Source organism: Microtus pennsylvanicus, chromosome 12 (assembly GCF_037038515.1).
Source record: "Microtus pennsylvanicus isolate mMicPen1 chromosome 12, mMicPen1.hap1, whole genome shotgun sequence".
NCBI lineage: Eukaryota > Metazoa > Chordata > Mammalia > Rodentia > Cricetidae > Microtus > Microtus pennsylvanicus.
Genome location: NC_134590.1, coordinates 17245419 through 17271286, shown reverse-complemented (window position 1 = coordinate 17271286; position 25868 = coordinate 17245419). Strand labels below are relative to the sequence as shown.

The window sequence follows — 25868 nt, the reverse complement described above, 5'->3', positions numbered from 1 at the left end:
AAGTAGCCTTGAAAATTATGCCCACATTCTCCCAAAAATGTATTATGGATATTTTTCTTTGTTTATAGCATTGGTTACAAGTTGTTATAGATAATAATCAGGAAGAAAGCTAAACAAAGGAGATTAGATTCAAAGTTTTTGTTTTGAAAGAAAAAAATAAGGGAAGTTCTGTGGGACAATGGTCTTGTACCTTGTAAAGATTTGTCAGTTTTGTTGGCTTAATAAAAACTAGGTGATTGGCTAGTCACCAGGCAGGAAGTATAGGCAGGATGACCAGAACAGGACAATTCTGGGAAGAGGAAAGACTCAATCTGCAGTTGTCACCCAAACACAGAGGAAACAAGATGAGAAGGCCTCATTGATAAGGGTACCAAGCTAAGTGGCTAACACAGACAAGAATTATGGTTTAATGTAAGTTATAAGAGTTAATAAGAACCCTTGGGTAATTGGCCAATAAGTTTATAATTAATGGCCTCTGCGTAACTTTGGGACTGAATGGCTGCCAGACTGAGTGGGACAGATACCTCTGTCAACAGCCCTGGACTTACTGGTGGTTATGACACTGTCCTGCCAATATTAGCTGCTCCTTTGAGTGGCACTTGGATAGGAGGGTGGGCCTAATTCTGGTTGTAAATTGGGGTTGTCTCCATTGTAATAGGAAAGGAGCTTAATTAGAGGTCAGTCATGATGAACAAGTATTAGCCTCCTAGCATCCTAAATACTGCTGGTCTCTAAGGTGCCTGGTTAGCATACTACTTATCTTTGGGAGTATTTTAGAGACAGTGCTCCTTTAGCTAAATTGAATTATGTGTTATTTAGTACGTTATCTAAGCAAATCTATTAGTAAATCTATTTGAGCATCAATTCTACTACGTCAGGTCTCTTCTACACCAATATAAGTTTCTTAATTTAGACATTTGTCATATTCTCAGTAAATGTGGCAAATTAACAAATTTTATTATTACAGCCAAAAATTGAGTATAAGTTTACAGAAAATGGAGAGTAAGAATAACACAGTGATCTCAGTGTAAGTATTTATTTTTTTCAGAAAATGAAACATCTCATTGTAAATAGTGATTATAGATTGTGAACAATATGAACACCATGATTTAAAGGTACTAACAATTTTTACATATAGTTTTCCTATGGTAATACGTTGTCACAGTTCTGACTTCATCCTCTGATACTAGTGACATCCGGGAATCACAAGAGTTGGCTTTTATTTCTAAATAAAATGATGAGTCTTCTCAGGATACACCAATCTCTGTGGTCAGTGTGCCATTGGTGTGGTCCATGAGGACCTGTGTTTGTGATTCTTGTGTGATAATTAAATAAAATTCAAAATGCTCTATGTGCCTATGATTTCAGAATGCTATTAGTTATAATCTGCTTTATATTTTAAATGACATACTGAAAAGAACTTATTTAAATCAATAGTGCCCCTGTGCCAGGAAGATAAGAAAATGCTAGGACTGTCACTAAAATAACGAAGGAAAGATGAGGCAGTTTCGGGAGAATGTGATTATGTTGCATCCTAGAATTAATTTATCTGCTGGCTAGCTTAGCAATGTGATGTTTGGCAATGAGATGAAGATAGGTGACTGACAGCTCCATGTGCCTCTAAAGTACTATACTCCTCTTGGTGTTTTTTTTTTTTTTTACCAAACCCAGAGAACTTTATTGTCTTTTCCTTGATCTAGTCTCTTTTTGTCTTCTTTCTTGTCTTAGCAAACTTTTGAAATACAAACAAACAACATTTTGCAACCAAGAATATAGCCGATGCCACACAAGCCAGCAGGAAAGCAATCACATCCAGCGAGTGGTACTGGAACCAGGTGAGGTCATGCGCTGCCACACGAAGGTGCTTGGCTCCCTTGTGGCGCATGACAAACTCGATCCAGAAGATGGCTCTGTCCAGGGGCTTCACTGGCTGGTCGTGGTGGATTCTTGATAGTCTCATGGCATTTTCTTTATAACTTGAAAAAAATACACAAACAGACATTTGTTTTGTGTTTAAATTTATTAGAAGTGATTATGTGACATGTGTTTAGCTAATAGATTTAATTTTTTACGCACAGTACCTAACAGTTTGACCTTTTCTCAAACAGGATCCAGAGTCAGGCAGGTCAGTTAGGGACACTATCTCAAAACAACAAACAAAACCAAACCCAAACAATATCAAGTACAGAACTTAGTATCTGTAACGTAACCTATGTTTTCCCTTGAAGTTTCTCAATAATTAGTAGAGAATTAATAAATTTCACTTAGGTTTGATCATAGGGTAAAGCTCCAGAATCTGTTCATGGAAATGAGGAGAGTAATGTGGTTATCAAAAAATCTAGTGAACATTCTGTGGAGTTGAGCTGAAATGAATCATAAACTTTTCTACTGTAATTTTTAATAAAATGAACCAAGTTATCAGCAATTAAAATATTTGTAATAGTGAGGTTGAATAGAGTGAAAGGTCAACATTTATGAAACACAATAGCTCATTCCAAGAATTACTGATATTTCTAAACTGCTGTTCCGTTCCTAAATTAAGAGTTTTAATACTGTTTATGCAAATATAGAATACTCAGAATTAAATGTTGGCATTAATGTTGGATAACACCATGTTAATAGTTATGTATGCATGGCTAATGTTGAACACATTACCTTTTCCATTTTGTAGACACTGAATGGTTTATAATGCTTAACTTCTTATTTATAGTTCTATAAAATAAAAACTACATGAGAATACATGCTAGTATTATCATATTTGGAAGGTATATTGACTGAATTTTTACAGTAGATTTATTTTCAAATTTTATGGTATAACCTCAGTAGTTAAAAATGAATCAAGCAGTGTTTACATTGTCCCTGGTTACTTTACACTACACTAAATTCAAAATGTGTAATTTGTAGATACATTCCAAAAGGATGGAAAGTCATCCCTCAGACATTACAGACAGGGCTTTACGCGGTTCAACACTTACGATGGGTCATTAATGACTGTCCTCACAGCGTTGAGAAAATCCGCACTTGACATTGTGTTCATGTTCACCTCCACAGCTGATCCTTTGGCCTTCATGTGAGCAATGTTGTCAGGCTGATCAGCGAACATGGGAACTCCCACCATAGGGATCCCGTGGTAAATGGCCTCATAGATCCCATTCGTTCCACCATGAGTGATAAAAGCTCTGGTTTTGGGATGTCCTGTTTTGAGGACAATGGAAGGAGTGAGTTTAGGTTTCAGGCTAATTAGTTAGCAAAAGTTCAGAAGTAGAAGGGGTGAAGAGTTACATTATCAGGCAGCATTTTCTATAAATGTTGAGCATAGGAGACATTGCTACACTAGGAAATTACACTCCCAGAGAAAGGGGAAATTAACTCTTCTTCATTGTCTGGGAAGGTATTAATGAAGTGGTAACATCTCACATCTGATGGAAACTTAAAAACTAATAAGATTTTTAAGATATCCTTTAGGGCATGGGTACTCTGTGGACCTGTACAATTTACATCCACCGTAAATCTGGATGTGAAGTGTATTGTGCTCAACAGTGGAGTGTTTGATTTGTACGATGCTACCCTAGGCTCAATACCCAGTACTACCACAAAAGGAAAACTTGAAGTAATATGTAAAAATTTAAAATTATTGGATGTTGTCAACTTACTCAAAGCTAAGCAATTGCTTAATGTTTTTTTAACTATAGAGATTTTTCTGGCCCCAGAGTCTCACCAAGAAGGTCATTTTGCGGAATCCAATCAAACAGCCTCGTATTGGATCCTAAAGTGGTTGGTATCTTTCCTTTGTATCGCCACAAAACCTGTGGAAGACAATGCTGTGATGATATAGGTAAAGACACACGTTGAAGGTATGCTAAGGCAGTGAGTTATTGGGAACAAGTAGTGTACATACTTTAGGTGGTGTTTGAGAAGGGGGTTACTGATGTGGGCATTTGCAAACACTGGGATAGAGTAGGACAATGAACAACTAATGGCTTCTACTCCTGGTCTATTAAGCATAGATTAGTATTTTGAAATTTATTACTGAAATATCATTAGAAGTAAATGAGTACACAAATAGATATATTTTAGCAAATCAGAATATGGAGTGCAAATTATTAAAACAAATGCTTCCTGGTGAGTCACTTTAGCTTCTCGTTTGGAGGCCAGTGTTTGTTTACTGTCAGCTTTTCTTCCTGTTTCCTTCATGTTTTTTCCTCCTCCTTTTCTTATTTTCCTTTCTTTTTTCTTCTTCCCTTTTCCCTATCTTACTCTATTACCATTTTATGTCTATCTCAATGCTTATACCATTCTTCCATTTTTTGTTTCATTTTTTTTGAGCGAGATGGCATGTCGACATGTCACTTTTTAAAAACTTAATTTTGGAATAATGAGGCAGGTTTTTAATTTCTAAACAAGAAAGAGAAAGAAACAAGTGTAGGCATAAAAGATAGAATTTTAAGATTCTTTTCAGCATATTACCTTTATACAATCATATGAACACTAATCAGTACATGACTGATTATAGATTCTTACATGGATATGACTGAGTAGAGACTTGAGTTGAAGAAAGGAAATGATAAATACTAAGGTTAACTGATTGCCATTAATTATTAAAATAATTATATTTTAAAATAATATTTGGATTTGGATTGCAGAATATTTGATTTAGAAAGAGTAATAGACTTGATGCTCTTACATGCAAAATGCCAAAATTTTCATATTGTCTTAACGGGATTCAAAAAGTTGGAGTATAGTTTTTAGCATGAATTGTTTCTGAGGATGTATGCTCTCTTTCTTTTCAAAAGCATGCTGGTAAACCAAATTTCAAATATCCAGTGGCAGTCAGTCCAGCCCAAATAATTTTAGAAGTGGCCTAATGTTTTCTTCTCTATCCTATATATAGAAAATGACCATAGAAGTCTATATTTTCGCAATAACCATATAATAAGGCAAATGAACACATACAACATCATTTATATGTTCTATCCGTAATATTGAAAGCCGGCACTAGCTGTGTTTAGTGGCTTACAGATTTCAGCTTCAGATTTCCAGAAAACACCACTACCCATTGCACTCTCCCATCAGTCCAAAGAAGTTCTGGTCTCCAGGATCTGGGGTTGTACTGACCTTCTGAGGAATCTGGGCCAGGGCTGAGGCAATGAGACTGGCTTTTTCTTCTGTCAGGTTTTTCACCATCGACCCCAGGGAAAACACAACAATACCATGTTCACCTGAGCTCTGGACAAATTCTTCCATTTCCTGCAAACATAGTATCATATTGAAATTGTGTAGATTCATTAGGTGAGATTTTGTTCATTTACAGTTCTATGTACAAAACATGGAACTCAAGGTCAAAGAAATTTTTAGGTTTGTCTTTCCCATATCATGTAAAATCAATAGTAACTGTATCAGGAAATGTTTCTGAAAAGAATTCATAAAGTATACACAAGGACCACTGGGACTCCAAATAACCCTAGAAGGGACCAGAAAATGGGGGCAGCTCCTCTCTTTTTAAGTTGACATGTAATTCACAAAGTTTAACTGAAAGAAAATACAAGGTTTGTTTACTTGAATGGACATAATTAAGTCCAGTAAGCCAGGCTTTAGAATTATTATCATGCCTGATAAACCCAAATAATCCTAATGCAATGATTATATAACTGTTATAATATTTGAATCTGTCTATCCATTTCTTATTTTTACTTCATGTAGATGATTCTCAATATGCATCAAATGTTATTGGTTGATCAAACCAAATGTTCGCTAACAATCACCTAAAATATCCCTTTCTCTTCTTAAGGAGATTATGCTAAAACCTAAACCATTTCATCATCATCATCAGTTCCTGGACATTCCATACCTGTCATTACTACACATGTCAGAAGCAATGACACTGCAGGTCACCACCTTTTCTATTAAAGCACAGGACGAAGGTAGGAGGCCCTGCTTGATTACAAAGACTCTCCACACTTTCTATGAACTGTTTCTCTAACAAACTGTTGGGGAAGGTTTCCCTGTTTACAGCTCTGTCTGGCACATGAGGAAGATTTTAGCAGTCACATGGCGATCCACCCATAGTTAGACTTTTCCATTCCCCACTGCAGTATCTACACTATAGAAACACAGACATTTTAATGCATCTTTTATTTTCTTTTTTGGTTTGTTTCTTGGTGTAGGAGGTCATTCTGTTTATGTATTTCTTTCATTGGTTGAATAAAGAAACCTCCTTGGCCTTTTGATAGGGCAGAGCTTAGGTAGACGGGGAAGACAGAACTGAATTCTGGGAGGAAGAAACCAGAGAGGGAGAACCGCCATGGAGCTGCCAGAATCAGACATGCCGAATCTGTCCCAGTAAGCCACAACTGTGTAGTGAACACAAATTTAATAGAAATGGGTTAAATCAAGAAATGAGAGTTAGCTAATAACAGGATAGAGATAATGGGTCAGGCAGTGTTTAAATTAATACAGTTTCTGTGATTATTTCAGGGATTGAGGTAGCTAGGTGGTTGGGACAACAAGGGCCCCTGCTCCATAAAACAGTTTCTTTTTAAATTTTTGTTGAAAATCTATTCTTCTCTCATACAATACATCCCTATCACAATTTCTCTTCCCTTCACTCTTCCCAGCTCCCCACCACTTCTCCTCCAGATCAAATCTAAGCTTAAATTCTCAAGTCCATATGACCCAATATAGTTCAAACGGAGCAACTGTGATGAGAGCAATAAGTTCTCCTAACAGAATAGAGATACTCAGAAATGCATCTCTGCCATTAAAGCTGTTAACTTTAGAGGGAAAATCAACTATCATGTCATGCAGCTCCTAAGGTCTTACCCTTCATAGACCTACCTTAGGTAATGGTTTGGCAGGTTTGCAGTGCAGTCCTCCCACAAACTCAAAATTAGGTAAATATGGACGAGGGAATTCAAAGTCCCAATATGTTCGCATCAGCCAAATCTCAGCTTTCCCCATAGTCTCACATAATGTGGTGGGTCTTCCTGGAGAGTATACATAATATTGCATGGAGGAAATTTGCACTCAAGTTTACCAAGTAAAAAATGTATCCTACATTTTCTTACCAGCTATTGGGAAGAAAACTTGGGTCTTCTGGGATGCTTATCATGGCAATATTTTAAAAGAGAAGGAGAGTATGAAAAAGAGCCAAACAAGGGATAGGGAAAGAAAGGCAACATGCAAATACCATCTCCAGACGATAAGGCAATAAAAATGTAAGTGTAGTTACAGCTACGAATGAATTCCACAAAGATCCATTTTCTCCAGTAAGCAGCAGGAGAGAGATTATTTGCATCCTCAGAATTATTTGCCACTTTTCAGTTGTTCTCCAGTCTCTAGCTAGGAAAAAATTTCTATTATGCACAGGGTCATGGTCTCGCTTTCAGCATTATGTTAGGTGAGTACCATTCTGCAAATGATTTATCATCATTCTCTTAATCAGGAAATCTGGATTAATTCTTTCAATACAATAAACTTGGAGATATGAGATAAAAATATAAGGATTCCCAATACCTCTCTTAACACTTACCATTAAGAAAAAAAATAATGGGTCAGGAAGTGGTGGTGCATGCCTTTAATTCCAGCACTCAGGAGGCAGAGGCAGAGGCAGGTGGATCTCTGTGAGTTAGAGGATAGCCTTGTCTACAAGAGCAAGTTCCAGGTCAGGTTCCAAAGCTACAGAGAAACTCTGTCTTGAAAAACGAATAAATAAATAAATAAATAAATAAATAACGCAACTAGAATAATATTACATACTACTTTCAAGAGCTGTTTAGAGAATAAATATATATTAAAAATGCAAAAAGAAAACATGTGCTGCAAGTGAGAAAAGAAATACAAGATGAAAATCTTTTTATATAAACAGGGTAGATATTACTTTCAATGGTCAGGATTTAGCAATGGTTTGAAACACACATGGACTCACACAGCCTAATCATATAGTTATGTAGCAAATAATCATTGCTCAAGGATACTGAGCTTTGAATTTCCAGGCAGTGCATTAAAACCATCTCACATCTCCACCATCGGAGTGTTTATATCCCTTGCTTGCTACATCTAGCCTTTAAGACAATTTCATGAGGAGAATTTTAAATATAACATATAACATATAAACACATATGTTTTAAATATAACATATAAAATATAAATTGTTATATTTAACTATAAATATAACAATTACAATAGTTGTTGAAATCTATGTGAAAGCAGCCATACATGGATCTTGGAGATGACACAGTTGGTAACATATTTGTCCCACAGCAAGATTCTCTGGGCTTATATTCTTAGCATTCAATAAATATCTGTCAGTAGCCCATGCCCATAATCTCAGTTCGGTGGATTTACAGAGAAATGAATATCTAGAACTCATTTTATAACTAGACTAGCCAAATCAGAATTGAACCCCAGTGAAAATCTATCTTAATAATTAAGGTGAGAGCATTAAGAGAGAACGGTCAATGCCCTCCAGCCTTCACACACATCCTCACATAGCATCATAGGCATGCACACATCCTTCACACACATCCTCACATGGCATCATAGGCATGCACACATCCTTCACACACATCCTCACATAGCATCATAGGCATGCACACATCCTTCACACACATCCTCACACAGCATCATAGGCATGCACACATCCTTCACACACATCCTCACATGGCATCATAGGCATGCACACATCCTTCACACACATCCTCACACAGCATCATAGGCATGCACACATCCTTCACACACATCCTCACATAGCATCATAGGCATGCACACATCCTTCACACACATCCTCACATAGCATCATAGGCATGCACACATCCTTCACACACATCCTCACATGGCATCATAGGCATGCACACATCCTTCACACACATCCTCACATGGCATCATAGGCATGCACACATCCTCCACACACATCCTCACATGGCATCATAGGCATGCACACATCCTTCACACACATCCTCGCATGGCATCATAGGCATGCACACATGTACCCATACACACCCAAGCAGTGACTCATATTCATACATACGAAGCCCATAAAAATTAAAGAAAATTTGATTAAATATTTATGCTTGTTAGTAAATAATTTAGTAATTATACTTTTAATGTACTAAGAGTGTAGAAAGATTGTATGAGCCAAAGGATGAGGGAGTTTGCTGTGAAACTGCAGTTCCTGGTAATATCAGAAGTCTGGTAATATCTGTAAGTCTGATCAACAAAGGTACTCACACGGGACCCGAACAGGGACAACAAACATAAACATACCTAAGTGGATAGGGGAAAGACTTGGAGCCCTCAACCATACACAAAGAACTGTCAGTAATGCTGAAATTAGCAGAAATCGTCTTTCCCAGACAGGAGGATTCCATTGGCTTACCAAGTTGTCAGCCTGAACACATATTCAAGTAACATTATACAAATCAAGCAGACTGTATTTATGTATTGAGAAATACAACAGGCACAAGCATATACACATGTGTATGCTATAATTAAGAAAAAACAGGTGATGATTTTGAAAGAGATTAGGAGGTCAAATATGGGAGGGATTTAAGAGAAAAGGCAAAGTGTGAAAATGATATAATAATATATTAGTCATAAAAATAAGAGAAATAAATTTCTAATAGTCATAAACTGTGCTAAGTTCTATTTATCCAGATACATAAAATTCAATAATCACAATATATGAAATTGACAAAATAGAGAACTAAAAATTGTGATAAAAGGCATTTTCTATTAAATTGACATTTACTTGTAGCTTTATGTATGTTAATAACATCTATTATATAATAACATCTATTATATGACAGAGCAGTCTGGTGAGAACTTCACACTTCCCAGCTGCTGGAAGAAAGATATGTTGCAGTTGTCCTGCTGCTTGCAAAGTGGCAAAATTGGCATTGCATTCAAGCTAGATCTGTAAGCTCACATAGGGATTGTCCAGTGATCTCGCTCTCACAGGGCATAGGGATTCTTTCGAAGTCCAGTGCAGAACGCTTGGTGTATTGTGACCTGGGAGAATAGTCTGGTACATCAGAACTGTCACCTCTGTCTTTTCTCTGTGAGCTCATTGAGAAGAGGCTGCAGGTTGTGTCAATGGTTCATATCCTAGATGCACTCCATGGCCTTGTCAAAGAAACTGCAATCTGCAGAGCCAGGGCAGAAGTGTAGCTGAGCCACAGAAGAGCCACTGTGGAAACACAAGAGACCACAGCAAAAGCACAGCAGAGCCACAGCAGAAGAAAAGCTAGCTAAGCCACAGCAGAGCCACAACAACAAAACCGTCACGGTTCATTTCTGAAAAATCACTGCTGTGTCTCCTCACCCTGTTCTGCAGAGGGTGAGTGTCTATTCAATTGAAGTGGCAATTTAAGTATGAAGCAAGTCAAACATTAACTTCCAGACTTATAAATACACAAAAAAGAGAAATCTGTCAGTTACTGTTTATGTATAGCACCTATAAACCCTTTACTCACGAAATTAGTCCATTTAAATATATATGCCTATTGGTTAATATTAGTATGAGTTGGCTAATCTCCAAATGCTAGTAATACAGTTTCACACCAAATAAATAAGCATAAATTTATTTTCTTATTGTTATTATATTTATGAATTGGAATTTAGTGGGAGCTAGCTTCTTCAATTTGTGTATATTTCTATTTATTTATTTCATTTTATTTTCTATTCAAGTATTACAATTATTTAAGTTATCTTTGAATTTTTTTTCTTTTTTTTTACATTGGTTTCTCCTTTGTATGATACTGTTTCCCTCATTGCTAAATTTCAGAAAATATTTCAGGCTCACCTTTTACTTTCAGAGTTTAAACCTTAAAAATCAATATTTTCTTCATAGACTAGGGTTTCACTTTATTGGGAGATAGAATCTAAAAGACAGGTATTCATACTGCCCATTTTCATATCTTATGGTGTTTAGGCATTTTTGCAGAACAAAGCAAGGATTGAGTGCACATGTAAATATATTTATCCTCCCCTTATGTCTAAACATTTTCCTCAATAGTGAGAAATCTATATCACCACAAGGTGATACATATTTACTCCTTCAATTTTTGTGGACAAATAGGGCTGTAAAATCCATATTTTCTAACTAGGGTACATTTATCATAAAATTTCCAAATATCAAAACAGTGAACAGAATCATTCACAAAGACAGCACTACACAAATGTGCTTCCATGCATACTTTTATCTAAAAGAGTTATAAGTAATGAGGCTTGTTGTTTTTTACTTCATAAACCAATGTCACTAGGCTTAAAGAAGGTATATCAAACATTACTATTTTATCTCATAATGTTTGTTTACAACACATTTGATAAAACTTTCTTTAAGCTTTAACAATTATTTTTGTGAAACATTTTATAAATAATAAGATTCCTATGCATGTTCAGTTTGATTGGTTTGAAGCCATGCTGCCATCATAGCAATCTGAGACAGAATATATCCACGACTTCAGAGAGTTTCCTCATGCCTGTACTATTATTTGAAGAATATTCTCATTGCCTGTATGAAAGGAAACTTAAAGATATGTGTCCTTCACAAAATGGTATGGTGTACAATGCATTACAGTCAACTGACTTTGTGGTGTATATATATCAAAGACTCACTCATTTTGTAATTGGACCTTTGGACCCTAATTTGTTACCTTCCAATTCCTAGCATTTCTAGCTCCTAGAAATCATTACTTCTCATTATTCCTCTGTAATTTTGACTAAGTTATATTTAACTATACATGGTATTATATAATTTTATCCATGTGTGTGAAATCTATTGCACAAACTACAACATGTACCAATATCTCTCGATGAGTTACAATAGCAGAATTTCCCTTTTATGTCTTGTTGATATACTACCTGAGACATAATCCATAATTATATATGCCCATGATTTACCAGCAGACATTTAAATTGTTTTTGTGTCCTAACAAACTCCATGGATCCAACTATCTCTACCTCTAGTGCTACGATATTAGGAGTGTGGATTGGAGGAACAGTATCAAACCCTCATACTTGTAAAGCTATCCCATCACTGACTAATCTCATAAGCCCCTTTGTTATTATTTTCATTTGTGGAAGTATTTTTAAACTAATCAAAATATCTAATGATTCATTAACAGAACCTATCTGAATAAACTAATTACCAGTCTAAAAAATGAAGAAACAATGCACAAAGAAATTAAAGATGTGATTTAAGAACAAGATAAATAATTTGATAATAAAATTTAAAGATGACTTGATTTCTGGTGAAATAAAAACTTTCGCTTCTTTAAACTCATGCTTTGTGATACAATCTGTTGCCATGACAAAATTTATCTGCTAAGTAATATATGAAGTTAGTAAGTTTAGTTAGTTAACTTTGGGAGAATAAATTCTGATTTCAGGAAGTGACATGATTTCTGGGGTGACAGGCTCCTGGCTATGTCAAAGCACAGAATCATCATGACTAAAATGTATGCAGAGGGGAGAGCAGTCACTCTGGGAGACAAGGAGCAAAGGTCAGCATAAGGAAGAAGAATTGCTACACGCACTCCTGGAAATGCACAATCGTGTTTGTCATACTCCTGACACTCCTGCTCCCTTGGCTGTTGGGTGTATAAAGTGACTAACCACTTCATCCTTAAGATCTACAATCCCACTAACACGCGATATAGGCTTATGAATGAGTTCACTCGGCTATGTCCTTGTACTCAACTCTCTCCTGAAAACATCTGTGCAGTCTCTAACCACAGTCCAACATTTCTACTCCACTTTTCCCCTAAGGAATAGAAGAATTACATTACAATGGAAACTGTAAGAAGTGAATACTTTATGAAATGTCTTATGTTCAGAATAAGAATATAAAAATAATGCGGTTTTTTTTCTTTCACTATCAGCTTATTCACACTGGGTATTTATAACACTGTAAAATTACATAATTGCTAAGGTAAGTCATTACATAGTATCAGTTTTGGACATTGTACTCCTACTGAAATATTTCCTGTTCAGAGATGTTTAGTGATATGGCTTAGTGGGCAAAGGTACTTGCCACCAAGCAATAGGACAAGAATTCAATCCCCAGGACTTGCTTGGCAGAGGGGCAGATGTCCTACCCAAACTGTTGATTTACAACCTCCACCTGCACACCATGGCACAGGTACACACAGAAGAAAGTAGAATAAGAAGTTTGGTACCTTGAGGAAAACAATGGACTTAAGTACTTAGCAAACAATTTCTCAAATGGTGGGATTTGTAAATCTAGATCGTTATCAGATAAAGTAAGAAGCTGGGAAATTTCTATTTACAAAGGCTGTCATGGGCGTTGTACTATTCTTATGACTTACTTTAAGAGGAAAGACTTAGAGCATACCAGAGGTCACATGCTTTGCAATTTTCTTCTTTTTAAATATTACTTTTCCCACACAGGGCAAGAGTAGTTTTAGAAATATTTTCAACTAACCCTATATGGTTTGTGGCTAAAACATTAAGTTATTCAAGAAAGACTAGAACTTATCAGTTTACTACATCTAAAGATATAACAATTCACATTAATCCTCCTGGGCTCCACTAAGAACTACCTCCCACCTAGTGTGTGTGTGTGTGTGTGTGTGTGTGTGTGTGTGTGTGTGTGTTTGTTCTTTGAGAGTTTCATGTAATCTACCTTGATCATTTTTACCCTTTACCCAAATCTTTCCAGATCCATCCTCTTTCATACTCACCCAACTTTTTGTCCTATTTTGTTTTTTTAAATCCTTCAAAATAAATTTGTGTTAACTTAAGATGTTTAAATGCGTTGTCTTCCAGTGGAACTTGTAGGGTTATTACACTCTCAGAGAAAACTCCCTTTTCTATAAGCCAGCAATTGCCAACAGCTCCAGATTATGGCTGGGATTTCATGCCTAGCTCCTGTCAGCAACTCAGATTTGGTACAGCTTTGGCTAGCACAACCTCTGTCCCTCTTGTTGCAATAGTGAGCTCATAAGTGTAGGTGTCCTATAATGTCTAAATGATGCTTTTCCTTCTAGTCATTCTCTACTTCTCTATGTATCTCTGTGTATGTACATATAAAGCCCCATTGTCTCTGCTTGCCTCTCTGTATGTACATGTGAAGTCATGTACTGCTCTGTCTATGTCTGTCTGTGTACATATACATGAGGTCAACCTCCGATGTCATTTTTCAGGAGCTATTTACTTTTTGATGTCAGTGGTGGTATGGGGTCTCCAAACAACTTGCTAAATGAACTAGGATGAGTGACCAGCAATACTCCGGGAACTGGTATTGCAAGTTTGCACAACCATGAATTGCTGGTTTTGTTTGTTTGTCATCATTGTTGTTTGTTTTAAATATATGTTCTGGGTATTGAACTCAAGTCCTCCTGCTTGCAAAGCACATACTTTACATACAAAACTATGGTGCTACCCCTTCTTTTGCAGATATGTATTAATTAATTTAAGGTACTGATCTTCATAGAAATGTAATTATGGCTCTGACATTGAAGAGTTAATGAAGAGTATAGTCTAAAGTATGTTCAGCCTTAAATATTTATTTGTATATAATATTACATATAATGCCATTTTGACTGTAAACTGTAAATTTATTATATTTTTTATATGTAGGAAATTATTAGGTACCTATTTTATCCTCAGTTAATATTACTTTATGCAAATGAAACAAGAGGTAAGAAAGAAAGAAAAAAATAGAGAGAGGTAGAAAAGAGCAAAAAGTGTGTAAGAGGATAATGTTTTGCACCTAAATTCTGAAATAAAATGCCACTGGCAGCATTCAGTATTAATCTTTGAACTAATTAATCCCCCCAAGTACTAACAAATCTGGAGAAAAGCCATCAGGAAAGAAAGAAAATGTGGAAGGTAATCTCATGAACATCAGGAAGAGAGTAATATAAACAACCATCTAGAACTGGCTTTCTCAGTTGACATTATTTTATCTGATTGATTTTCATAAGGAAACTTTAAGGCCAAAAGGCTTTAGACACACAGGAGATAGAGATGCATGTGAGTAGAGATGGCTAGCCCTCCTGAGATGTTTAGGGCAAATAGCAAACAGCAGGCTAGAATATAAACGTGGGTTTCCCAATGATAGACTTTTTTGTTTTCTAATGTATTTTTTGCAGATAAAGAAAGACTGGAGAATGGAGAGATTATATGTTATCACAATATTTTCCATTTTGCTTGTGTGCGTATGTCATAATTTACCTTACTAAAGAGAAATGTATTGATATTTGAATGTTTATATGAATATTGTAAAGCTACTGACTAAATGAGAATATTTTCTTTCCAGTGGATGAAAGCTGAATACAAATCAATATCACTACAAAATTCTTTGAAGTATTTAAAGACTTGTAGAGATATACCTTGTACATTCACCCAATTGTGGCTCATCCAGCAGGTGGATAACTTTAGCTGAATGAGAAAGAACGAAGGCACCTGGGGTCATCATGACACAAATGTTGAGACTCACCTAGAACTCTGCTGTAGTATGAATCCCATCTTCCCCAGTAGGACTGAAATATATAGTCCTGCAGAGGATAAGATATGGTGTTCTTAACCCTTTCACCAAAGGACATCTGGTCAGTGAGCTCTGACAGGGCTGCAGGTACGTAAGAAATAGGTGCTGGGATTTTCCCACAGTGCCTCTCCACTGTAAAGGCTGGAGAGAAGCGCAATGTATACACAAACGGAATTCCCAATTTCAGAGCAACCAGGTCTCCACAAATTGTTACTGGGTCAGCTATTAACACATCAAAGCCACGGTTCTGAAGTCTTGACATTAGTGTGGGATTTTTTAGTACACCATCACAGATCTGAATGTTTACTTGGTAGAAAGTCTCAAGGAGCTTTCCTAGTTCTTTGTAGAATGTCCACATGGTGAGAGGTGTTGGCCTGTGGTCTAGCCACAGGGCTATCATGTGTTCAATTATTTCATCTATATTGCTTTTCTTGTAGGAAACTGGAATCTCTTCAAAGTGCATAAAGTCATCAGGACTGGAGTTGATGAATAAAGTTTCTGATGTAGCCAATACAGTCACACTGTGATTTCGTTGAATCAATTCTTCAAGGAGGATTTTAATATTTAACCAATGGCTGCCATCTGTAGGCCAAATTAGCACATTCCCGCTGAGGACAACTTCAGTCAGAGCCAAATGAAAAACATAGATCTGGGAAAACTTCTTAATCATGATGGCATCCACTGTGGGAAACTGGCTACTGCGGGTCTTTTAAGATTAAAAAGAAAAGTTCAATGTATTTAGGTATATTTCAGGTAAAATAATATCGAATATGATAGTCTAGTTACACCCACCTATAGATCAACTGTTATATAAGTTAAGAAGGAATTTACATAACTGAACTTAATATGTATCAACATGATTATAGTGTGGGTAGAAAAGAAATCTAGTCCAAGTGTAATGCAAAGAAATTATGAAATGTGTGTCTGTGTGTTCTGTGATGCCAGATCCATTTCATAAAATCATGTGTTCTCATTATAAGCTATCTGTATACATTACCTTCTTAGATTCTCCAACATTGGATGTCAAACATTATCTCCTTTACTTCATTGAGTACTCTAATTGAGTCCTGAAAGTAATATGATGAAGTCATACACCTTGGAGTATACTCATAACTTTATTTGACTCACTGCCAAACCTACATTATCATTCACATTTAGATAGAAAGCTGAAAAAAATGTCTACTTATTTGCTATTTCCTCCAACAACTACTTTTAGAAATTTTAGATTGATTGGGTAGTGGGGTACACAAGTAAACACTGTGTAGAGGACACCCCTTTGATCTGAGTTGCTTATAGTTCCTTCTTACCTCCTTGTTACAGGTTTTTTTTTTCTCCATAAGGCAACATTTGAAACAATTCAAACTACAGCTCCTTAAAGGCTGTTGAAATAGGGTCTATTTTACCTCTGTGTAGGAGACTACCCAAAAGGAAGCCAAAAGTACAGTAAGCCCCAACCAAAAGCATTATATCCTTTGAAGGTTTGAAGATGCTGGAGAATGATCTGGACCTCTCAGCCTCACTTTTCTTGGTGTAAGTGAATGAGAACAGAACTAATTTGTTAGATGGCTTTGTAAGTTAGCAGTCTCTGTAGAGCTACCATGAAGGCTGCTTCCCACAGAGGAATGACACTATATAAGATTTTAACAGTCTATAAAAGTTCCCATGTTAGCAGATTAAAGAGTCTATTGATTAAATCAGTGATCTAGCTTTTGAGATGGGTTTAGAGGCACCACTTGAAATTCTGAACCAATGTGAACCCAGCAAAGGCAGTTACGTAAGTTTGGAATGTCAAACTCATCCCAATGCTATTAAACAGAGCCATGACAACAAATAATATAATCAAGATGATAAAAAACCAAAGCTGAAATATGAACATTTAGCACGCAACGTTACTTCACAATCAGTTACTTTTGAATCTTGAAATTCCAGGTTCTTCAGGAACTGAAGGACCACAAAGAGGGAGAAAGAAAACTTGGGAATGATGCACTGTTAGAACTGTGATTTTTATAATTTCTGAGGAGACAGCTTCAGTTTGGAGACTGCTGTAGTACTGTGCCGCCATTTCCGTTTTGAATCACAGGAGCCAGATGAGAGTGTGAAATATCTCATATGGGTGTCCGTAGAGAGTGTTATTGGCAGCACCACTAAATTACTTGGGAGTTTAAAACAGGAAATTTTCGGTGTCAGTTTTTGAGTTTTAAATGATCCTTGCTGGGCAGTAAGATAATTTCATTATGCTGTGATAAAGAAATACCGCATTTAGTTAACAACAGAAGCATGCATTTCTTTGTTTAGAAATTATACCTGGATGGTACAGAGTTTATCTTCATGAGAATTGCTTTAGGCTTCTGATGTATTTTGATCCCCAGTTTCATATACTACCAAAATATTTCACATTACAAATTAAAATAATGCAAGTACATTTTATTTATGGATGTTTGTAGGTATTATCTGATGGAGTTAAATTTCCATAAATGGAAAGAGAAGAATTTGTATCAAATCTGTCTGATTTAGTAATGAAAGTGGTACTTGGACAGATAAAATTACTTATTGATTTCCAAATCTTTCTTTTACATTGATCAATTAGTCTCCATGAGTGCCTGGTTCAAATAAACATCTGAATACAGCATTTAGTTAAACTAGTTTTGTTGATATTTTCAATTTCTCAGTTAATTTTCATACATAATACTATACTATATAATTATATATAATATATTATATAATATATAAATATACAAAAGATGCTCTTTCAAATTCCTGCTTGTTTTGTAGTGATCAGAGCATAAAACTTATATTAATGCATAATGGATTTTATATATTCCACTGTTATGCAGTATCTGTATTATTTTCTCTTCAAAATATTGCAAAATTTTGGTGGCGTTTTTGAAAATCCCATAAAAACATAAAATTTACCTGTTTTAAGTTTAAACAATCATATTTGAAATACGCAGACCCTTTTTCTTATTTTCAGCAAGATACTGTTTACAGAAGTCTCTTAGAGCAAGAAAAGATATCCCAGACAACAGATCTCAGAGATCAGAGAGCCCCAGAGAGCTATATTCCTTAAGGATAGTGAATGACATAGCAACAACACGGGTAATTAATCTTCATGCAGCAAAGTAAGAATAGCTAAAAGACAGAATCACAAAGTTTTCAAAAGACTAAAAGAAAATATCCAGGAATGTTCAAACAAAACTATGTTAAATACTGATATATTTTTGTCTTAAATTTAAATTGGATGAAAAAGTTCTGAAGTCTGGTATGGTAATCCCTCAGCATATTCCATTTTGCTTAAGATTATTTTTGCTATTCAGGGTCTTTTGTGATTTCATATGAGTTTTAATTTAGTTTTGTATTGTTTTTCCTATTTCTGAAAAGAGTGTCACGGGCATTTTGACTAGGATTGTATTGAATCTGCAAGTTGCTCTTGGTAGCATGACCTTTTTTACAATATTAATTCTACTGGATCATGAGCATGAAGAATTTTTCATCTTCTAGTGTTTTCTTCGATCCTTCTTTCATATATTCACATTTTTCATTGCAGAATTCTTTCAGCTCCTAGGTCAAGTTTCTTTGATATATTTTTGAAGCTACTATGGATGATAGTCTTACATGATTTCTTTTTCAGCATCCTTGTTATTGGTGGGTACGACACACTATATATGGCTACTTATATTTGTAAGTCTACTTATATTTTTATGCTAAACCTATTGATCATTTTATGTTTTCTGATGGAATTTTGGAGATTTCTTATAATATAATCTGCAAATAGGGAAAACTTGATTTTTTTTCCTATTTGTGGTCTTTTAATTTCCTGCCTGTGTCTTATTGTTCTAGCTAGAGCTTCAAGCACAATATTGAAAAGAAACAGAGATTTCAGTAAGCTTTGTTTTGTGGTTTTGGCATTTAGGATGATGTTGTCCATGAGTTTATTATGTTAAGATAGTCCAACCTCAACTGATACAACTGCAATACACTCTGCAACTAAGCCTCAGTGAAACTAAGAGAAGAGGAGGTGGGAAAGTTGTAAGAGCAAGGGATTCAGGACCCCTGCTGCTAGACATTGTCCCTAGACACAACAGGGAAAATGTGTCCGTGAAATCTCACCAATATGGTTACCTAAACAAGAACAGAATAATGGCATCAGTTGACATGACTGTATAGATGGGGAGAATTCAATATGATCCCCCCCCCCAGATAAATAGCTACAGGTTGTTAACAGCTCCCAAAAGAGGGAGAACCAGTCTCTTTTAGTAAAAGGCTCCTACCTTGGTTTGTAAACCCTGAGTACTGGGCTCTGGACACTTGCACATATAAGCAATGCTAAATGGACTCAGCGAACTTTATACATATATAAATAATATATTGCATATGCATGTAACAATAATAATTGACAAAGAAATCATGACTGGGAAGGAAAGAAAGAAGGTGAAAGGAGTTGAAAGGTAGGGGGAGGGGGAGGTAATATAGATGCAGTAGTAGTGTATTAAGTTATCAAAATCAAATTAGAACAAAATCCTAAAATAAGAAGGCACAGGAGACTTATTTGTACATTATTTAAGTTATTAGTATACGATTTTAATTTAACATACCTGATATTTTGAAATCTCAATACTTTCATCTGTAATAATAATTTTTTTCTTTCTCAGAAGTGAAATAACAAAGTTATGTGATTATATGTATACATACATATGTATATATATATATATACATACATACATACATACATACACAAACACATCCTGGAACAGTATAAGTTAACTATTGCTAGCTACTATCAATACAGATCCATGAGTTTTAATGAAATAGTCAGAATTTGGAAAAACGTATAATTTTGACATTGTAAGATCCAATTCCTAGTAATTACCAGAGATTAAGAACCCACTCGGTGGTTCTCATTACATTCTTTCACAGAGAAGTAATCTCTGGGAAATTTGGCTTATTTGTTTTCTCAGTTGTGACAGTTTGAGACCTGGATGTCTTTGGGGACATTACAAAACTTGCATTAGAACAGGGGGGAAGCAGATGATAAATTCAATGACCCTTTGGAAGGACATCCAAATCCATTGCTGGCATCATCCTTATTACTATTCTACATCAATGATATATTGCACTAAAATGAGGTACTTACTCTAGCATGTCAGTATTTTTTATTCTTACCTGATCTTTTAAAAATGAGTGTTCATGTCGCTCAGATCACCAGATTACTATATCTTGGTAAGAAACAAACTTATATAGGCATTTTGAGTCAGAAGAGGGTAATTCAATTAGCAACACGATCCTGTATATCAAGAACATCTGCTGAAATCCTCATTGTTTTCTCATGAACAAACTGTTAAGAAAGATTAGTCTCTCCTGCCCCAAGTCTAGAATAGTGTGAATCTATAATCAGCACTAACTTAATAACAAAGAACAATGGGCTTTGTGATTTTGAAACTTCATCTTGAGGAAGGCTAAGTAACAAATAATCTCACAGGTATGATATGTAGTAATCATGAGACCTATGACTGTAAAGTTGAGAATGGCTTGCTAATGCTCCTGCAGTGAGGAAGTAGCAAAGACCCAAGGCTCTCCACGCAACCTCTGCGTCCAGTCATTTTAATAAAACATATGGGTTTTTTTGTCAAAACAAATCCCTCTAAACAATTGCAAGCTGAAACACTTAGTATAACTTACAAGAGACTACTAAAACATATATTAAGGATCTAAAAATGGTTCAGTAGGAAAGAGCACTTGGTGCAGAAGAGTGAAGACCTGAGTTCAGAATCCAGCACCACTTTGAAAGCAATCATGAGTATCGCCACATATGTCTGTAACCCTAGAACTGTGGAAAATTTGCTGTTTAGAGAAGTGTTCAGTTCAGTGATAAATTTTGAAAGGAATAAGGCAGAGAATGACAGAACAGAAAACCCCACATCTTCCTCTTACATCTGGCATGAACAGGCACCCACTGGCACACATGTGTACATAAGCCACCACTCACACATACACACACACACAAACACACACGCGTGCACACACACATGCACACACAAACACACATACGCACACACAGACACACACACACACTGAATTAACAATCATGTCATCTCTACCATTTTTCTCGTATCCCCCCTTTCTCATATTGATCTACACTAATAGTAAATCACACATAATAGCCAGAATATATTATGCTAATTTTGGTTCCCAATTTAGGCACAATTTCCAGTCCAATGATTGCTTTTCAGGGAGACTAATATTCGCTATTTAACTGTTTCCTGGTGAAATCTAAAAATTTTTCAGAATGTCACTCACTTTTGATTATTCAAGAAAAGCCTATCTCCTTTACCCTATTTCTGTATCTTTTTGCATAATTAATAGATTATTCCCTTCATAAACATAATGCCTCTGGCTTTACATCATTCCAATGGCAATCTCTAATCTAAGCCAGTGCCTGGTGAATATTAAAAAATCCATGGTTAGTGAAGAATAAATAACAAACCTCAGAAAAAAAGTGAGAGAAGGGCAAAGACAATTTGATTTTTAGACTAACTATAGACACTTTATGTAATCAATATACATGTTTTAGAACATTAGATTTGCAATTACTCACCAAATAAAAACTATATTGCATTTAAGTAATTAAGTAAAATAATTAGATATTTCATTTTGTGTTTTTACTTAAGTTAGCTGTGTACAAATACAACAAATAAAGCTTTCAAATGTCTTTGACCTTTATCTTAGTCTTTATTAAGCACTAGTTGAAGACTCTATGTATAATAAGAAAATTTTTGTAGATGTCAATCTATACAACAAAAGGCTTATAAAATATGTAACTTCTTCTAGATGTATTCTACACTAGACTAAACTTTCTAGGCAAATTTGAATCCCATATAAATTCTAAATAAGATTTAGTCTTATTTAGCAACCAAATTATTTCTCAAAAACTTCGTTCATATAGTGGTTGAAACATTAAGTCCATAAAATTAGTAAATTGGTCCCATAATTCTACAGCCCATGCTTGTTTAAAAACATTTTTTACTTCTTACATGTGGGTATACGAGTGTACTGCTATGCAAACTTGAAATTATAGATTTGTGTACAATGAAGAACTTACTGAAGCCATGTTTATATTTCAATAATAAAGCTAGAATGGCTACATACCCAAAGCTTTACTATAATAGGAATCCCATGGCTTCCACAGAGTTTCGAACATGTAGTCCTGCATTCGGTAGGAGATGAAGTTTCTTACTCGGTCAATGAAAGACATCTGGTCTGTGAGCTCTGACAAAATTGCAGGAACATAGGAAGAAGGGAATGGGACCTTTCCACAGTGCTTTTCCACTGTAGAGGCGGGAGAGAAGCGTAAGGAATAGATAAATGGAATTCCCAGTTTTAAAGCTACGATATCACCACAAGGAAATACTGGATCCGATAACAGAACTTCAAACTTCCCTTTCGCTAGCTTTGTCATCAGCTTTTCGTTTTTAAGAACACCATCACAGATCCCTCTGGATACCATGTGGAAGTCCTCAATGACTCTGGCCATCTTCTTATAGAACGTCCAGATAGTCGAAGGAGAGGGCCTGTTTTCCAGCCATGTCAAAACAAAATCCTTGATCACACTTTCTATTTTTTCCTTGCGAAAGGAAACTGGATATATTTCAAATGTCAGAGATGGACTAGTTGATGGTGTGATGAAAAGTGCTCCAGAGGCAACAAGGACAGTCACATTGTGCTCTTTTCTTATGAGTTCATCTATTATTATCTTAATATTTAGCCAGTGACTGCCTTCCATTGGCCAGATGAGAACATTCCCGCCAAGACTGACCCCTAGGAGACTTATCTGAAGAGACCACAGCAAAACGTTGCTCAGCATGATGTCATTTGTTGTAGACTTCTCAAGATGCTGAACAAATTTCTTCACTTTTCTAGCAAATAAATAAATAAATAAATATGACTCCATATTTTTAAAATAATTGATATTTTTAAATAATTCTCTCTCAAGTGTTATTAAATGGATACATATTTTATGGACTCAGACTTAAAGCAACACGTTCTACCTTTCAATGTGATTCCTACCTTTTGACCCTTCCAAATTCGATCTCTTGGCTCTTATTTATATACCTTACTTGTTGATAATTTTCTCCTAAACAAATCAACTCCATGTACTCTTTAACTCTACATTCAAGTCTAGATAATGTCAGTTGAAAGGGCCAGTGTAAGAACACTAACAGTGAGTTTTATTTGTTTATTTATTGTACTGTAGTACATTCATATCATTACATTATCAATGCTTAAACTTTTGCTTTAATTGTATAATTACGTGTTTATGGCAGAAGCATAATAATATGAAAGTCAAACACACGTGCTACATCTATAAATACTTTTCTCACACATTTGAGAAACTATTTGTTAACTTCTGAAAAACATTTTATAAGTAGGTGAACAAAATATGCACTAAAGATACGTAATGGATGGTGAACAATCCTCTGGGAAACAGTTTCCAGTTGAGAGGTTTGCTTATTCAAGAACAATGTCACAAAGTTACGTTGAAAAGCAAGCTAACACAGGGCAGTGACAGCTGTCATACACCACACACAGCCTTTCACACTTGCTAATATGAAGACATTGGAGATAAGTCACATGTGTTAATCTCTTTCTTTTCACATTTTTAAAAGATTTGATCTTATTGCACTTATTTTTGTCTGCTGATGCCAGCCTCACCCACAGTTCCAGAAATATAATCTTTAAAATAGCTATAATAAATAGTTCACTGGACGGGACAATTGTTCATGAGTTGCTTTATTTGTGTTAGTTTCTTTAGCAAGAAGTCAGTTCCAGTTCTATATGGTATCTTGCTGTTACTTTTTTATGGGGAAAAATCCTTTAATAGTTGGAATATTAATGTAAATTAGGTGTTTCATATCTATTATTTAGTAAATAAAATTTAAAAATAAAGTACATGATGTGATATTACATAACAAATATAATTATATAATAGAGAATTAATACTTATGCAATCATCTGTAGAGCATGAATGAATGCATATAAAATGAAATCATATTTATTAATCAACAAATACAGTGTCAGAATAAACCATAGATTTAGAATGTAATATGTTCCTCCGATAAGCCCTCCTCGTCTTACAGAGAGCAAGTGAGAAGCGTTCTGAGATAGAATGACAGGTAATCTGTTGTACTCATTCAGGATAGAAATTGCTCCCAGGATATTGTTTTCTAGCAAGAATTGTCAGTGGAGCAAAGAATAGGGATGAATTCAGGAGGGATCTGATTTTCAGACTTTATTTTGTGGTCTGGAATACTTGGATGTGTGAAATCAGCAGGGTATACAAATGAGACCAGTATCATGCCATAACATGAACCTAATCTTCATATACACATCTCAGAAAAATGGCAATATTAAGAATTATTTCAAAATATGGAGGTTAAATTTTAGATTAACTTTTGGCCCAAAATTAAACTGGTGACTATACCAGAAATTGTAGAGATAAATATATAAAGAGATTAAAAGTAAATATTTTCACAAACAAGGAGATACGTTTTTATTTTATTTACTGTTACCTAAAGTTCATTGTAAACCTAAGTTTCTCTTTCACAGAAAATTCTGAAACAGGATGCAACCAAATGAATGATTGGGCATTGTAGTGTATACCTACAACCCTGGCATTGAGGAGAGTGTGGTGGGAAGATCCTAGATCAAGATCAGTCTTGACACTGTCTAAAATAAAGATAAATAAATAAAACTACAAGCAAACCTAAAAGAATGATTGCTGTGTTTATGTCATCTCTCCGCTGCAACATGGAAATTGGCATAATTGGAAAGAAACTGCAATATCCAAATTTTTATTCTAGGCAGTGAATGTAAATAAGGTATTTTCTGATTTGTTCACAAAAGGATTAAGCATAGCATTTACTGGAGTAGCTGACTCTGTTTACACCTGAGATTTCCATAGAGAAATTGTATTTTCTTTCTCACATTTAATTATTTTGCACGAAGTGTATTCCATTTATATTTGAAAGATACAGAAATTAAAATCAGCAACATAATTTAGAAAAAGAAAGTACCACATGACACCTTGCCCAGATTTGCACAGTTGTCTCGTAAGGACTGCAGTGGCCTTTGTGTGACTTGTGCTTCCTTTTGTCATGACTTAATGTGAACCTTCTTTATGACATTATGCTTCCTCAACAAAGGAGCAAGTTAACTTTCTACTGCAAAGAGTTAGGGATTTGAGATAATTCCTCAAACAAGCCAAAGAATTTACCTGCAGACCAAATTAAATAAACTTTCCTCTTATACATCTCCTTTAAAACTAGAAATCAATATGAAAGGCACAGACTTGATAGAAAAAAACACA

At 35.3% G+C, this 25868-nt stretch overlaps 1 protein-coding gene across 5 annotated transcripts; it reads right to left on the bottom strand.

The window, feature by feature from the left end:
* Nucleotides 1-1696: 1696 nt before the first annotated feature.
* On the bottom strand, nucleotides 1697-23366 carry LOC142832325 (UDP-glucuronosyltransferase 2A1). 5 transcript variants are annotated; one of them, XM_075942733.1, is made up of 7 exons: nucleotides 22652-23366; nucleotides 15461-16090; nucleotides 6835-6983; nucleotides 5116-5247; nucleotides 3719-3806; nucleotides 2976-3195; nucleotides 1697-1976 (listed from the first exon to the last, which is right to left on the bottom strand). In XM_075942733.1, exons 1-7 carry the CDS (start codon nucleotides 23364-23366, stop codon nucleotides 1697-1699), a joined length of 2214 nt encoding a protein of 737 aa, XP_075798848.1. The 5 variants fall into 5 exon arrangements, with proteins under 5 accessions (XP_075798848.1, XP_075798849.1, XP_075798850.1 ...); XM_075942734.1 differs by lacking the exon at nucleotides 5116-5247; XM_075942735.1 differs by lacking the exon at nucleotides 15461-16090.
* Between the last annotated feature and the right edge of the window lie 2502 nt (nucleotides 23367-25868).